The sequence below is a fragment of the Nesoenas mayeri genome, assembly GCF_963082525.1.
Source record: "Nesoenas mayeri genome assembly, chromosome: 22".
NCBI classification, from domain to species: domain Eukaryota; kingdom Metazoa; phylum Chordata; class Aves; order Columbiformes; family Columbidae; genus Nesoenas; species Nesoenas mayeri.
In genome coordinates this window covers 3,011,629-3,026,482 of record NC_137572.1, presented here as the reverse complement: position 1 = coordinate 3,026,482, position 14,854 = coordinate 3,011,629, and the positions used below count along the sequence as shown (strand labels likewise).

The 14,854-nt window shown below is 44.6% G+C and overlaps 1 protein-coding gene across 7 annotated transcripts in view; it reads right to left on the bottom strand.

Annotated features, from left to right (window-relative positions):
* Nucleotides 1-9,200, bottom strand: part of GRAMD1B (GRAM domain containing 1B) — a gene marked incomplete at both ends in the record, with an annotated part of 79,140 nt that extends 69,940 nt beyond the window's left edge. For 5 of the 7 annotated variants that reach the window (XM_080357933.1, XM_080357936.1, XM_080357935.1 and 2 more), the window contains 2 exons: nt 1,182-1,259; nt 8,839-9,200. In XM_080357933.1, coding sequence (XP_080214059.1) covers nt 1,182-1,259; nt 8,839-9,200 — 440 coding nt within the window. The remainder of the gene's footprint in view (nt 1-1,181; nt 1,260-8,838) is intronic. The other 2 variants (XM_080357938.1, XM_080357939.1) reach the window with 2 other exon arrangements.
* Nucleotides 9,201-14,854: the final 5,654 nt, after the last annotated feature.

Here is a 14,854-nt window from a genome sequence, read left to right as displayed (position 1 = left end):
GTTAATTAGCTCTTCAGGGTCAGGATGTTCTCTCAAGTGAGTCAATTCCTCAGATAAGGTACTCAGTTCTTACCCAATCCACTGGCTTTTGACACCATAGTGGGGAGCATGAGTTTGCTGAGTGTTTGCCACACCACACAGTTATTAGGAAGAGTTCAGAGGCAGTTTATGTGAAATAACTGAGACAGAGACCTGAGACAACGCTCTTCTGAGGGACCGTGCCCAGATACAAGCACACGGAGTAGATGATGCCACATTCAGATGCCTCTTGTAATCCACTACACAGTAGCACAAAGGAAGCTGTTCCAAGCTCAGAATATGCCCTTGTGCATGCTCACTATAACCCCCAGTCACAAGATCTGCTAAGTACAAAGCAACGTAACTCCAATGTGCAACGCAGTAACAAAATAATGGGAATTCCAGAAAACCGAAGTCCAGATGTAATGCTGGACCCAAGGATGTTAGTAGGGGAGCAGACCTGGGATAGAAAGGCGGTAGTAGCTCAGGGCTCACAGTTCACGCACAGAAGAAAATGAAGCAGATTCAGGCTCAAAAGATAAACTACAAGACACAGCAAAACTCTTTATCATGTGGCTCTGAGCAAAGCAACAATAATAAATCATGCACAAAAATAAGTCTTCATTTTTCAGCAGCTTTAGTGCCAATGCTGCGATTTGAAGCAGTCATTAATCAACCTGAAGTGTAAGAAACTGAAGTTTCTTCTGGAACTTCACAGTTCTCAGCCAGCTGCTACACATGAGCTCTAGATACATCAGGACTGTCAGACCACATCAAAAGCCAACAACAACCAAGTTCATTGTTGTCTTTGCTGAGGACAAGAACCACATACAAAAATTCCCTTGTGTGTTTTCAAGGATCAGAGCTGCTGATCATGAATACACAGCAAGTTGATGAAGCTTTCTACACCAACTACAGTTCTGGGAAAGGAGTCTCAAAAGAAAACGCAGGCTGCTTCAGTAGTTGGATGCATCTGTCCCACAAGCCCTACCTTTAAGGAGATTAAAAAAATGCATCTTTTTTACACCTTGATAAAACCAATGTATATCACACATTAAGCAACTCAGAAATACAGGAAAAATAAATAAGGACCTCAACCATCCCAGCCCATGTAATTTCATCAAGTCATTGCAGGCGCTCCCCCAATATAGCCACAAACTTACCTGTCCTCACGCATATAAGGGCTCAGGAATCGGGAGGAGTCATCATCGTGGCTGCTCTGCTGGCTGCTCTGCTGGCTGCTGCAACGAGACGGGAAAACACAGGCAATGAGACGGGATTGTATAAGTCCCGATAAAACACTCTGGTTTAAAGCCAGACCAAGAAAAATGCAAGGTTCATGCTTCGTATTTAGGGGGGCAAATGGAGAACAACAGAAGACACTAAGTTCATATCTGATTTACAACAGGAATGACTGGTTTGAAGGCACTTTGTGAGGTTTTCCTAGCAACTCTCTGAAATACAGAAGTGACCTTACAGTGTTTCATCGTGCCATCCCAGAGCAGCTCTTAACATTCAAACACCAAACTGCTGCATGTTGATATACCCCAACTTCCAGGCAGCAGGACACAGCAGCAGTTAAAACAAACTCTTATAAGGATGAAGCTGCCAGCACTAAATTTCTGGTGAGAGTTGCGTGCTGAGCCCACAAGATGTCACTCTCCTCCTTTAAAAAGGTGGTTCGGGGCAAGATTTTTTCCGTACACATCTATTGTATGAAGTTCGCCTTAGTTCCAGCAGCCTCCACCTGACCCAAGCACTCAGTTTCTGCTCCTCATATCCATAGCTTCTTTTATTTGCAAAAGCTTTCCTCCTGAACAGTACATTCATCTGATTTACCTGCAGGTAACAGATTGCAGCACAAAGAGCATAAATTCCCAGGCTAGATTTCATCTGCTTCACCTGGGCACCGCTGGCTATGGAGTCGTGGCAACACAGCTTCAGCACAAACTGCACAGTCCCACTGGGGACACTGGAACACCCGCCTGAGCGCACTGGCTGTGCCAAAACTGCTGCGGCTTCGCTGCCGGTACAACCTGAACCCTTCCAATCAAGCCAGTATACATACACATTCTTGCTTCTACTGTACTGTACACAGATCTGCACATCACGTTGCCCAAAGGCACAGAAATACAAATACAATACCAAAACCACCCAAATCACAAATCCTGGAAAAGGTTTAGAAGTTGATCTAGAATCTTGTCTTCATACTTGCAAGGAATGATAAAATACAGCCAAACAGGCAGGGGGGTGGTTAGTAGATCGAGAGAGGTCCTTTTTCCCCTCTACTCTGCCCTGGTGAGACCACATCTGGAATATTGTGTCCAGTTCTGGGTCCCTCAGTTCCAGCAGGACAGGGAACTGCTGGAGAGGGTCCAGCGTAGGGCAACAAAGATGATGAAGGGAGTGGAGCATCTCCCGTGTGAGGAAAGGCTGAGGGAGCTGGGGCTCTTCAGTTTGGAGAAGAGGAGACTGAGGGGTGACCTTATTAATGTTTATAAATATATAAAGGGTGAGTGCCATGAGGATGGAGCCAGGCTCTTCTCGGTGGCAAACAATGATAGGACAAGGGGTAATGGGACCAAGCTGGAACACAAGAGGTTCCACTTAAATTTGAGAAAAAACTTCTTCTCAGTGAGGGTGACAGACACTGGAACAGGCTGCCCAGGGGGGTTGTGGAGTCTCCTTCTCTGGAGACATTCAAGACCCACCTGGACATGTTCCTGTGCGACCTCACCTGGGTGTTCCTGCTCCAGCAGGGGGACTGGACTGGATGAGCTTTTGAGGTCCCTTCCAATCCCAAACATACTGTGATACTGTGAAGAACTAGAACCATCAATAGCCCTGTGACCAGAGACACAGCTGGCACTGTCTGCTATTTTTTGCTACTTGTCCAGAACATGAGGCAGAAAACTGGTCCTTATTTTAAGAAAACAGAAAGGAAAGCAGGCTGAAGCTTGCAGAAGAAAGTGATCTGAGTTTATAAAATCCTCAAACAAATAAAACAGAAATTAGCCTTTGAGGTTGGACACGCAAAACCACAAAACTCACAGTATATGGGACTTTCAGCTACAGATTTTAAGTATATGCTTGCACAGAAATCACAGGCATGCCTCTTGTGTGGGCACGTACAGTTCCACAGCGCATACTTGTGTTCCCATTGCACACTATAGAGTTCTACCATCAGAGCCAAGACAGGTAAACATTTTTACAAAAGCCTCTCAGCAAGGGGACATTTAATTTTCGGCTCCCACACCCACACCGTTAGTCACTCTTTTCTGAAGTGTCTCACTGTACAAAGAATCATCAGAGAATAAAAATCCCATATGGCTTCAAGCTATAAATCAACAGCGGGGTAAGAACAATTTACTCCAAAAGCAAATAAACATCTTCCTGCACTTCTGAGTCTAATTATGGCCCAGTGAACTGGTTTGGAAAGAGCACAAAAGAAGTCACACTGTCCCTCCTAATTCAAATAAATTATCACCCTTTTGATAGGAGAAATCATAGCAGGGGCTGTTTCTAATAACTACTTGTTTCTTCATAAAGCCTCCCACAAGACTTTGCCATTTCAATTCACATCAAGCAGATAGAACACAACTTACCCAAGGAGAATTCCCCATATAGCGCAGCCCAACGATAGCACCCGCAACGCTGGTAACGCATGCGACAGTTCACTTCTGGACAGCTATACAAGATGAACCTTAGACCTTGTCATACTCACCCACCCATCATTAAATTTCTCTTTCAGAAACTCCATCCAATGAGGGTTTAAAATTTAATGGAAGTCGGATGTTGCAACACACCACCTTACCCACCCGTTATCAGGGAACTCATGATTACAAGAAACTAAAACTCAGACCAGGAGAGTGAAATTCGGTTTTACCCACTTGTCTATTTGACCGTATTCACCATGAGCTACGTTGCACTACAACAGAGTTGAGCATGGAAGCTTTGCAAAAGCTTGTGGGCTTTTCACACAAAGAAAGTCATTTCAGCAATCTGAACAGCAGACAGTGCAGCTGTTCAATTCCCTAAAATGTACGGAGCGGTTGAAATGCATAGCGTACTGGTTTACTCTGCTTTTCAGTCCATTGTAGGTTGAGTTGCTTGTAAGATGACAGCATTCCTTTGAGATGGCACAACAAGAAGTTACTGTTATATTGGAGATAATACAAGGATACAGGAAAGGTATGATTTGTACTGAAGAGTAATATAGGGGGAAGCTTTTAGATACAGTTTTGTATCCAGAGAAGGCTGATAGCTGGTTAAAAATCTAAGGAAATGAGCAAAGCAAGCTTATCTTACTCTAAAGCACAACAACTATATAGTTCAGCTTGGACAAGGTTAAATCTCTGGGTACACAGTGCGCCCCTTTCTCTCTTATAACTCCAGAGGCACTGAACATCACTTTAAGGCTTGTACCCTGCAGTTTGCCCTCAATTCTCATGCAGACTCCTAACATGACTTATTACTTTGGAAGCTGATGAAGAGTTTTCAGTACAGATTAACCCTGCCTTTGAACCATTACATCTTGGAAGAGTCAACTTCCACCGCTCCTCCGCCTCACTGCTCCCAAACAATTTATCCAGGTACCCCAAGTACTAAATCAACATTTTTCTGCTGACTGAACACCAGGCATTCTGATCACACCCGCTCCACTTACTGTGGGGATAAACCCCACAGTTTGCACTATTTGAAAGGCTTCTGCATACTGAAGAAAAAATTGTTTTCTTAAAAACCTCAATTAACCAACTCCAGCTGCAAGTAAAACATGACAAATTGCAACCCATTTGCCTCTTCCATCATGAAATCACTGTGGAGCTGTTGGTATCTCAACACAAATGAGGTTTGAATAAGATTTTTATCCCAACTTGAAAACGCAAAAACGGCTTTACAATCCCAGTATGCACATATCACCACTTGCTGCAGCTGCTGCTTGTATTTCTAAGGAGAAGCCCCATTTCCTCTCCTCTGACCTAAAACTCAAACATAGTTTATGAGAGCCAGAGTAACTGAGAACTACCACATTTACAGAGTTACTCATCCGGCAGCTTCATGGAACTGTGTGGCATGAAATGAACCAAACCTGGGTCCTCCAAGCCTTCTGAGTTCTCTCCTTCATCACAAGCAGCACAGCACTGTAACAGTTTTCTCTTCATCAAGTACTTCTGTTAGTAAATACTGCCACTGGTATTATCCGAAGACCACAGTTGTCTTTGGTTACATTTCCATTATGCGAGAAGCTCTATAGCCTTTTCTATGCACAGAATACATTCATTTTTAGCAATGTCAACAACTATAGGACCGTCTCACTCCCCATTGATCCAACAAAATGAACAAATTTTACATTATTTGCAGCACCAACACGTTAAATCCTATTACTAACTAATGTGGTGCTGTGACTGATCCAATTTAACTTCTGGACAAGCTCTCAGAAAACAAAACAGGTGAACCTGGAGAGCGGGGGGCAAAGGGAGCTCTGGGAAGGGACTGGAGGCATCGGGCACAACAGCTGCCAGGACCTCCTGCAAGGGCAAACTCAACAAGGAACAACAACGGGGAAAAGATGATTCAAACCTTTTACCATCCTTGGCATTCTGGCTTATTTTTCTTCCCACAGTAGGGGAGCACGTTCAGATTACCACTAGTACAATCTCTGCTCAGCATGAGCACCTCACAGGAAACTGTTGAAAAACAAAATATTTACTATAGCTCAACTATTACTTACATGCTGTTCTTGAGCATTCACATGAACCTAAATCAGGCAGTGATAGCGCAGGGCCCCCCTATTTACTCTCAGCTTCTGCCAGTGCAAGGGTGGAAGCACAGGATCTCATTCCAACACTGATTTTAGGCTGAAATGAGAGCGGTCCTTTAAGCCCAAGTGATTTTTGCCTTACATATCAAGAATCACACGCAGTTGCAGAGATTACTAGTGAGGGTGGCTTTAAGCAGTGAATAATAAATTAAAGCAGATACAGTCTCACATCCCCACATCAATAATGCATGTTCATTACATGCAAGGCAAAATGCTGACAGATTGCATCTCCTGACCTGTGTGGAAAGGCACATCATCACATCTTAATGAAAAAATTTGTGCACAGTTCATACTTCGGAAAGCTGTATGCAGGTAAATAACTTCTATCATTACGTGGGTGGTAAATGATGGATGAGGAATACAGATTATAAAATCATCCTATTTATCATCAGTATAGGCCTCTAGAGTACTGAACTTGTAGTTCGGATCGTCAAGCTTTTGAACATGGACAAGTTACAGGTAAAGTCCTACCCCTGGGAAATGGCTTCTTCCTGCTCTTTCACCTTCAACAAAACCGTGTCATAGGCAAGCAAGGCTCTTCCATGCCATCTCAGCTGTTTAATGACAAGAAAAACAGTCTGTCTTCTGCTCTAACAGTCACCTAACAGCTCTTAGAGAACCAGCAGGTAAACAAACCTTAAAATTATCCAGGCTAACAACCAAGCAGTGCTACAGAATGTTTTACAGGCTGGAGTCTCTGGATGAAAAAGCAGCCAGCCTTCACCAGACCTTGAGCATTACAGGCAGCCTTTGAGTCCTGAAAGCATTTGTTTATTCACTTGGATGCTTACTGTATGCTAATGGTCACAGAGCTATTGCTGTTGCTCAGGGGCATGCAAGCCGCACATGCATCACTGGAAGAAGTCAGCTGGTGCAGTTTGCTCTCAACTAGCAGCTCTCTAGCAGTGGGAAAAGCCTGCCTGCAAACCCGCAGATGGTTGCCTACGGAACGGGGTGAAGGTTATGGACTCAAAAAAACCCCAATTTGTTACTTGATAACAGTTTAACTAGAAAGCGGGAGTGACTGGAAGCAAACTGCATTCATTTCCGTGGGGTGAACCACAGGCTGATGGCTGCCCCCTATACCTGGGGAAATTTGGGAAGCTTAGCAGTAAACGGTGTACCGGCACTCCTAGCCGATGTATGGCACACTGACCACAGCGATAATGCCTGTTACAATAGTGTCACAGCTCAAGCTCCATCATCCTGAGACAGGGCTTGGTGGAAAACACGCTGGATGAAGTGCTTCAGCCTTCGCTCTAGTACAGCAGTTTCTGCTGCCCTTAAATGAACAGTATGGTAAATGACATTTCCAGCATCTGTTACAAACAGGAACATCACAATACAACGGCAGCAAGAAAGAACCAGTGCTCCAGATGACCAAGTCTAAAGTAGGGGAAGATAGGCAGTATTTATTCACTTTACAGAAAGCCAGCTTCCTGTCCTGCTATTTTAGAACAGGCGTTCTTACGTAACAGCCTCAGGGCACAGCAATGTTTGCCCCACAGTGCTAGCTGTTAGTCCTTCACATTAATGCCACAAAACCTTTAGGGTTCATCACTCTTTCTGTGACTCCCCACAGATTCTGCTTTCTCTGTGTTGTTTCCAAGCCTTCTGAGTTTTGAAAGCCCAGTGATCATCTCCACACCACAAGCCCAGAGGCTCAGCACAAAGTGATGGGCAAACTGCTTTTTCTTTTTGCTCCAGACTAGAACAGGACAAGATAGATTTGAAAATATCCTGTTTCCCACTGCATACGGGATAGATTTGGAGCCTTCTACACAAGAATGGAGGTGCCATGCTGACTTTGGTATGCTAATGCCTCCTAATCCATCAACCACTTCAGCTCATTTCCAGTCACTGCTTTACAAACATAACCAGGGCTAAGGCAGAAATGTCTTAATGATCCACTTTATTGGAGTGGACATCAGAAGAAGAAAAATCTGTCCTATAAACACTGAAGCAACACTGCAGCCAGTAAGTCAACCTAGTGCTTTGGGTGCAGAGAGAGTACGAGAGGAGGTTTTGTATGGAAGCGCAGTACATACTTTCAGGCATAAACCCAACATAAGCTGCATGGGAGTTGCAGAGCACCAAAAGAAAAACTGGCCCGCATTAAGCTTGTATAAGGATTTATAATACACTCATTTCTTGGAGCAACTTCACAAGTATCTTGTGTATTTCTGGCCTTCAGGAAAGGTAGGTTGTTCCACTCTGACATGCGCGCTGTAGACCCTGATTGCATCTGCAGAGGGTTACAGAAGGTATAGCTTGTTCTTTGTATGGCCACATAATAACTTCCTAGGGATTCATTTTCCTGTGTTGACAAGCTCTTGGAGGTCTTTATGAACAATTAGTCCCCTTTTGAGCTGAAGGACTGAGTGACTTTCAAGTCTGTAAAGCAGCCAAGAGCTGAACCCAGACATCTTGACATGGAAACCCACCTACTAGACACAAGGCTCCTTTGTTTCTCCCTCCTGTCTTCACATTCTCCCGGTATCAGCTACTGGACTGAGGATTTCAGACAATGTCTCAGCTTTAGGAATGAACATCACCAAAAAAATGCTGATAAAGGTTTGTCATCATCACTTTCTGTTCTAGTAATCCCAACTGGGAGGTCACCTCCTCTCTCTCAAGAGTCTCCTCAGGACACCTTAACGAAGTTAAGTCTCATCACTGATGCCTTCAGGACAGGCTCCCTCAGAAGTTGTTCTCACTGGCTGTGTGTTACCTGTAGAAGGGACGCAAAGGACCATGCACAAGGACAGATCCTAGCACTACCATTTCTAACATTCCTGCTGCTGGCACATAAGGATTATGCCATTTGGTCTGACATCGGCATGTCTGGTTACAACTACGTTACCCATTCCAGTCACTAGTTGAGGACATAGTCCCAAGGAGAAGTACGCAAAGATCTCTAGGGGAACAACAGAGCCTCCCTGCCTGTTGCAGACAGGCTCTTCTTGGAAGCACGGAAGGGAAAGTGGCCAAAAACATACCTGCTCTCACTGTATTCCTTCTTCTCTCTCACACGCAGCCACTTCCGAAGGAGGAAGCGCTTGCGCCGCGGGGAGGCACTGGGTGTGGAGCAGTTGGACCAGGGAGTGTCCTCATCACTGGAGGGGGTGATCTCAATGGATGGGAGCTGCAGGTATTCCTTGCTGGAGGAAGGAGTATCCTGATACCTGTCGGCCTCCAGGCTCTGCTCCTGCACATTCTTCATCCGCCTCATCTTGAAGCGCTTCCTGCGCAGGGTTGGGGTGGACGAGCTGGACCAGGCAGGGCCACCCTCCAGCACCTGCTGCTCCGGGACTTGCAGTGCTGGGAGCTGCAGGGTTTCTGTCATATTGGCAGCTGGCATCAGATGCCCTTTCTCTTTTGCTCCCACCCACAGGCACACTAGCTCTGATCTCGGTGTAAACCACACCACAAAACTACAACTTGCCTTCCTCCTCCCTCACCCAGACCAGTACTGCCCTCCCTCTCAAGCAGGAAACCTCATGTTCTTCACGTGCTTTCATTTAACAAACAGCAGGGTAGGGAGGGGATGTTCAGGACACAGAGATGCCACAAAGGAAGCCAAGTTTCAAGTTTCTTTTCTCCTTCTCTGCTCTACAAAACAGAGTCCGTCCCCTGCCGGGTCTCTCTCTCAAAGCAGTGGGTTTAGCACCGAGACACGGGTTGCCAGCAACAGCTTGGCTCACTTTCGGCTTCCCCCACCCACCCCCCCGCCTTTGCCTTCTGTCCTCTTTGCCTAATGTTGGCTCGGGAAAGCAAATCTCCTGGGGCTGCGCTAGGAAACTCAGCTGTGGTCTTCTCAAGAGACGAAGCAAGCATGGAGTGGAGCGGCGTGGAGCTGTGAGGAGGTCAGAAAGAGAAACAAAGAGAGGGAGGGAAGCAACAATACTAGATAAAAATCAGGAGGAAGAGTAGGAGGAGCAGCCTGTTCTTTTTCTGTAGTGGGTAAAATATAGGCAGGCAGCTGTTGCAAGTGTAACTGCGCTCTTAATCCCAAGAGACAGGGTTTAAATTACCAAATATACTGCTGCTGCAAATCGACCAAATGAAAAAGCGGTAGAAGGGATAACAGTCCTTTGTGGAAACCAATTGGATGGGCTTTCCGCCTGTCCCACCTCCTGCTCAGACAGCCCACCCTGTGGAGCCAACTCAGACTTCCAGGTTTCTTTCACAACTAGGGGGGTTTTATCCCCATTGACCGCTCACCTAAATGACAAAGGAGAGGGACTGAGGAACAGCTACAGTAGCAGCCGCAGCATCAGCACGGGAAGGCTGTTTGATTTTTTAGCTCAGGTTCACACAAGTGAAAGCTGATAAAAGTTCTTGGAGAGCAATGCTGCTTCCAAAATGACAGTGGATGACGGATGGGTTCAGGTCCAGGAACCAAAGACAATACATAAAGACAATTAGACACACAAAACAGATTTTAGACCAGAGGAAAGACACATACTACATGGAAGATTCCCAGCCATTTATTATGCTAAGGAAACTAATAAGGGTCAAGCACTGGGAGGAATAGCAGCCTAAGGACAAGCCTTGCAAAATTCTGGTAAGGAGACCAAGTCAGGAAGAACAGTGTGACATTGTCCATTGAGATCCCCAAATTTTACTGAATGCTCCTAAATTAAGTGGTATTATCAAGTGGGAAGATCGACATAGAACTTCTCTAAGGGAGTGACTAGAATTCAGCCGTGTACATTTCAAGCATGCTGTCAGAGAACAAGCATCTCTAAATCAACCTGACACAGTTTTAGTTTTCATTGTTCAACTGCCTGAACCTTTAAAAATATTACTTTCAAGTTAGAAAATATTTGTAAACCCAAATCAAAATAGTTGTTCTTGCATGGGCTGCCTCAGTTTTGTTTGAAAACAAACTTCACAGGAACTTTGAACATCAAACCTGCCATCTAGGACATACAGAACTCACTGTGGCAGAAAAGGAAGATGTATAACAGGAGGAACAAGGGGGAATGAAACATCTCAATACTATGTTTTGGTTAGTTTTAGGTTTTTAATCCTCAACGGCAAGATTCTACTTTGTTGTACCGTCCTTTTCACTCTGCTCATCCTGTAACCTAATAGCTAGAGTCACTCTTCAATTTCCAGAGCTCCTGTCACCTTGGTATCTATGCAGCAAGTTCACACATGATCACAACGCCTTCTACAAACACCCACTTCAACACAAGAGCCAAGTGCAATAACAGGTTTTCTCAAGTCCAAGAAACAAAACCCTACTGATTACACAGAATACCACTATTCCAAATGTGAAGACTTGCAGGAGTAGCTGTGCATCCTCTCCGCCTTTCAAAGGCAGAGACCTTCTCTTCCTTCCCTGCAACACAGAGAAATCCGATGACTTCAGCCACCTGTTGCCATGATTTCTTTCATGTGATCACACATTCAGAAGTCACTTGCACATAATATATTACCAGCTACCCACTAACACAGAGAACTAGCTTTCATCTTCTTCCCGTAGCATCTGGAAATCAAAACCCCACAATATCATTCCTAAATTTTAACTAAGTATATGCAACTTTGCAGAAGGGCTCAGTAGCCCTTTGGAGACTATCTAAACAAGTTTTGCTCCATGTATTAACAACCTTAATCTCGTGTGAAATCTTTTATCAACTATGCAACATTCTCTTTTATTTGCAGAAGCGCAAATAAGGGTCACAGTTTGCACTTCTGCAACAAACAGTAGACACTGCAAACCCTCAAACTCCTCAGACTTTATCTAATTAATGAATAAGAGACTCGCACTACTTTGGCCTGGGCAACAGCAGCATTTGGTAATCACTTGTTTCAGCAAGGAAAAACTGGCCCTTTCACCAGCCTGCTCTCTGTTGCCGGTACCATTTCTTCACCCTCAGCCTCTCTGAACACCAGTGGAATCAACAATACAGGGGATCCTTCCCCAGCCCTTCACCTGAACACAGTTCTCAGGCTGTGCTATGATAGTCCTTCCGCTGAGGGCAGGGTACACATGCATGAGGACTATCCCTTTAATTCCAAGTACTTCGCTGATTAGTAAGCACCACTTATTTGCACTCCAACATTCTCAGCGTATTTCTATTTTAGCGAGAGGATGCTGGCCACCTGTCTGATGTTCTTCACAGAAAGAGAAGCTATGTAATGAGAGACAGCTCAAACACCGGACCCGCGGAGTGAAAAATACCAAGCACGATCCAGCTCTATTTCTGTACAAATCACAACAGCACATTTTATTTCCAGGAGAGCCTGTGTGTTGCTAAATCCTTGTTTAATAACTATTCCTGTAGTTTAACGATCTAACGACAGTTAATTTCTTCAGGTAGTGCTTTTCCTCAAAGATAGCAAGCAAAACAAGTTAAATCAGTGTCATGACTTTGTAACAGTAATTTATCAGAAGATGGCAAGAGGACAAAGCTTCCATGACCTTGTTCTCAGTTCGAGTTTTCTTTACAACTTCGAACTGAAGTGAATTATGTGGCACTGCCTATTAACACTGCTCCAGACCTCTCGCTTGAGCATCCGAAAGGGAAACTTATTTATTCTTGTAACTTTATGGATGGGGATCTAAGGCAGATCAAATCAATTAATCCCTCACAAAACAGACCAACTCCTTAGAATGAATTTTCTAGGAGCTTGGCATTGGTTTGTACTATACACATCATATACAAAGCAAGCAAGAGGACTGTCCAAATTTCTCTACCTGCACAGCACCTACCTAATGGGTCACAGCTCACAGCACACACCATTAACCACAGCGGAACAAGCCTCTGAGTACAAAAGGTCTCTGAACAGTTCATTCTTCCCTCTCCAGCTAAAATACCTGTTGCACTAGCTCAGGTCAGTCAAGTTTGCCGTATTTAACGCAGACCCGCACAAGGAAACGTGCACACCAGCTCAAGGAACCCAAGCACACTACAAAACCCTTCACTCAACTATTTGTCAAGAGAAATCCCATTGCCCACGCAGGTGTGACAAGCTCTCCCAGTTCCCATTAAAAAGTTGAATACACCTGAGTGCACAGGTGTGAAACAGCTGATAAACACCCCTGCAATACACTAAGGAATGTAGCAGATCCTTTATGTCTCAGCAGCAGTCATTACAGCTACTGCCCAAACACGACACACAACGCTCCCAGTTACATCTTGCCAGCAGCAATCTGTTACTGCTTTTTTATTTGCTAAGGCTAATGTTGCCTTTGCTGCAGAGTATGTTACACTGCTAATACACACTGCTAAATATACACACAATTTCAAGTGCCACACAGTCCCTCACTGACCCAGTTCCAAAAATTTGCAGAGGATCAGTCTAATGGTCGTCTTTTAAGGAAATAGCTCCGAACTGTCACGTTACATTGCGATTGCTAGAGAGCTGCTTCCCGTATTTCCCCTCCAAATTATCATTACGACACTCTTGTGAGACTTCTGGGGAAAGCAGCATCAAACTCCGCACTCAATTTAGGTCAGGGTCAGGGGCTTTTGGGGGAAACTTAAACCCGCCCAGACTGTGCTCTAGTTCATCTATCCCCACAGCTACAAATACCAGTAATGACCATAAACTAAGAAGTTTCCTTTGGTTTGTTTCCTTTTTAATATAAAAGCAGCCACAGAAGTAAATAGCTGATACGTCTTCAGCTGTTGAATACTATTTCCCATTTCTATGTACCAAGACTTTTACCCAGCAGGGTCGTTAGATTTGAGCAGCACTCGGAGGTTTCAGCTGTGATCTCGGTGGGCAGGGTTTGCACCACACATCACCCTTCCCACCCTGTGAACAGTCTCTGAGCAATTCTCACAGCACTGCAACCAGTGTAACAGTCTTCTCGAAAGGCTTCACTTTTCCTTCAAGCCAGGGAGATGAGGCATGAGCGAGATTATTGCTGAGACTGGTTATCAGGGTTCCTGGGATGCAATCTGACTTCTCTGTCCTTCAGGGAAAGCCATTTCACATTTTGTCTCAATTTCCTTGCAGATAAAATTGAGATTAAGATAGCTGCCTAATGTGTTAGCACCGTGTAAGTTTAATTAAAGAAAGTACATAACTCACACAGCAATCTTCAAAAGACAAAATGTACAGTCCTGCAGACGTGAAGAGTGCATCTGAGCTAACAGAGCTGAAAATTCCATGTCCTGTCACCAAGAAGAGTACAGAGAAAGCATCCATTTCAAGGTGGTGAATAGAAGATTAGGCAGTTTATTCTTTCTCCTTCATTAGAGCTGAAGCATGCATTCAGTCTGTTTCTGAACCAGAAAATGGGGCTTTTTTTGTCACCTAAAGAAACTTTAGAAAAAACAGTATCTTAAATTCACATTACAAAGTCCGTTTGTCTCCCCCTCTGAGCTGTGATTTAAGCGAAGCATCCACAACGGAGCGCTTGTTCAACCTGAGGTTTTTGGACATGTCTCTGCAGTAAGATGAGCTTTACGCTTGGTCGGGCTTTCTGAAGTTCACAGCCCCATAGACCCCTGCAATCCCAGCATGGCAGGAACAGCAGCTGCTGGGGGAGCCCTCACCCGCAGGACCCTGCTGCTCCCTAGTGCCCGCGGAGCCGCCGGCACCCAACAGCCTGCACGCTCAGTTTGCTTTTCAGTTGTTTCTTGCCTCTAAGATGCTGTTAATACAGGTACACAGTTACCTATTGATCCTATTCACCTACTGGGGAACTGCATTGTTAAAATATTAAACACCGCCAATCTTAAGTGTGTATCAAGTAGGAGGGATCGAGAACATCGGGGAGGTGTGTGGATGTGCGTGTGGAAATAGTGTGATTTCAAGGCATCTCTAATTTCAACTGTTTGTCTTTAAACGTGGTTTTTGGTTTGTTGTACATTTTAAAGACTGAACTAATAATTTACAAGCAGAACAACATCTTATTCTCAGGGTCAAATTCCAGCTGCTGTGAGGGCTGAGGGGAAAAAGGCAGTTCCAGCAAATGATGTCCCTGCACTTGGAACATAACCAGAAAACAGGCAGAGATGAAATCTTTGAACTGTTACTTTAGTTTCCAAA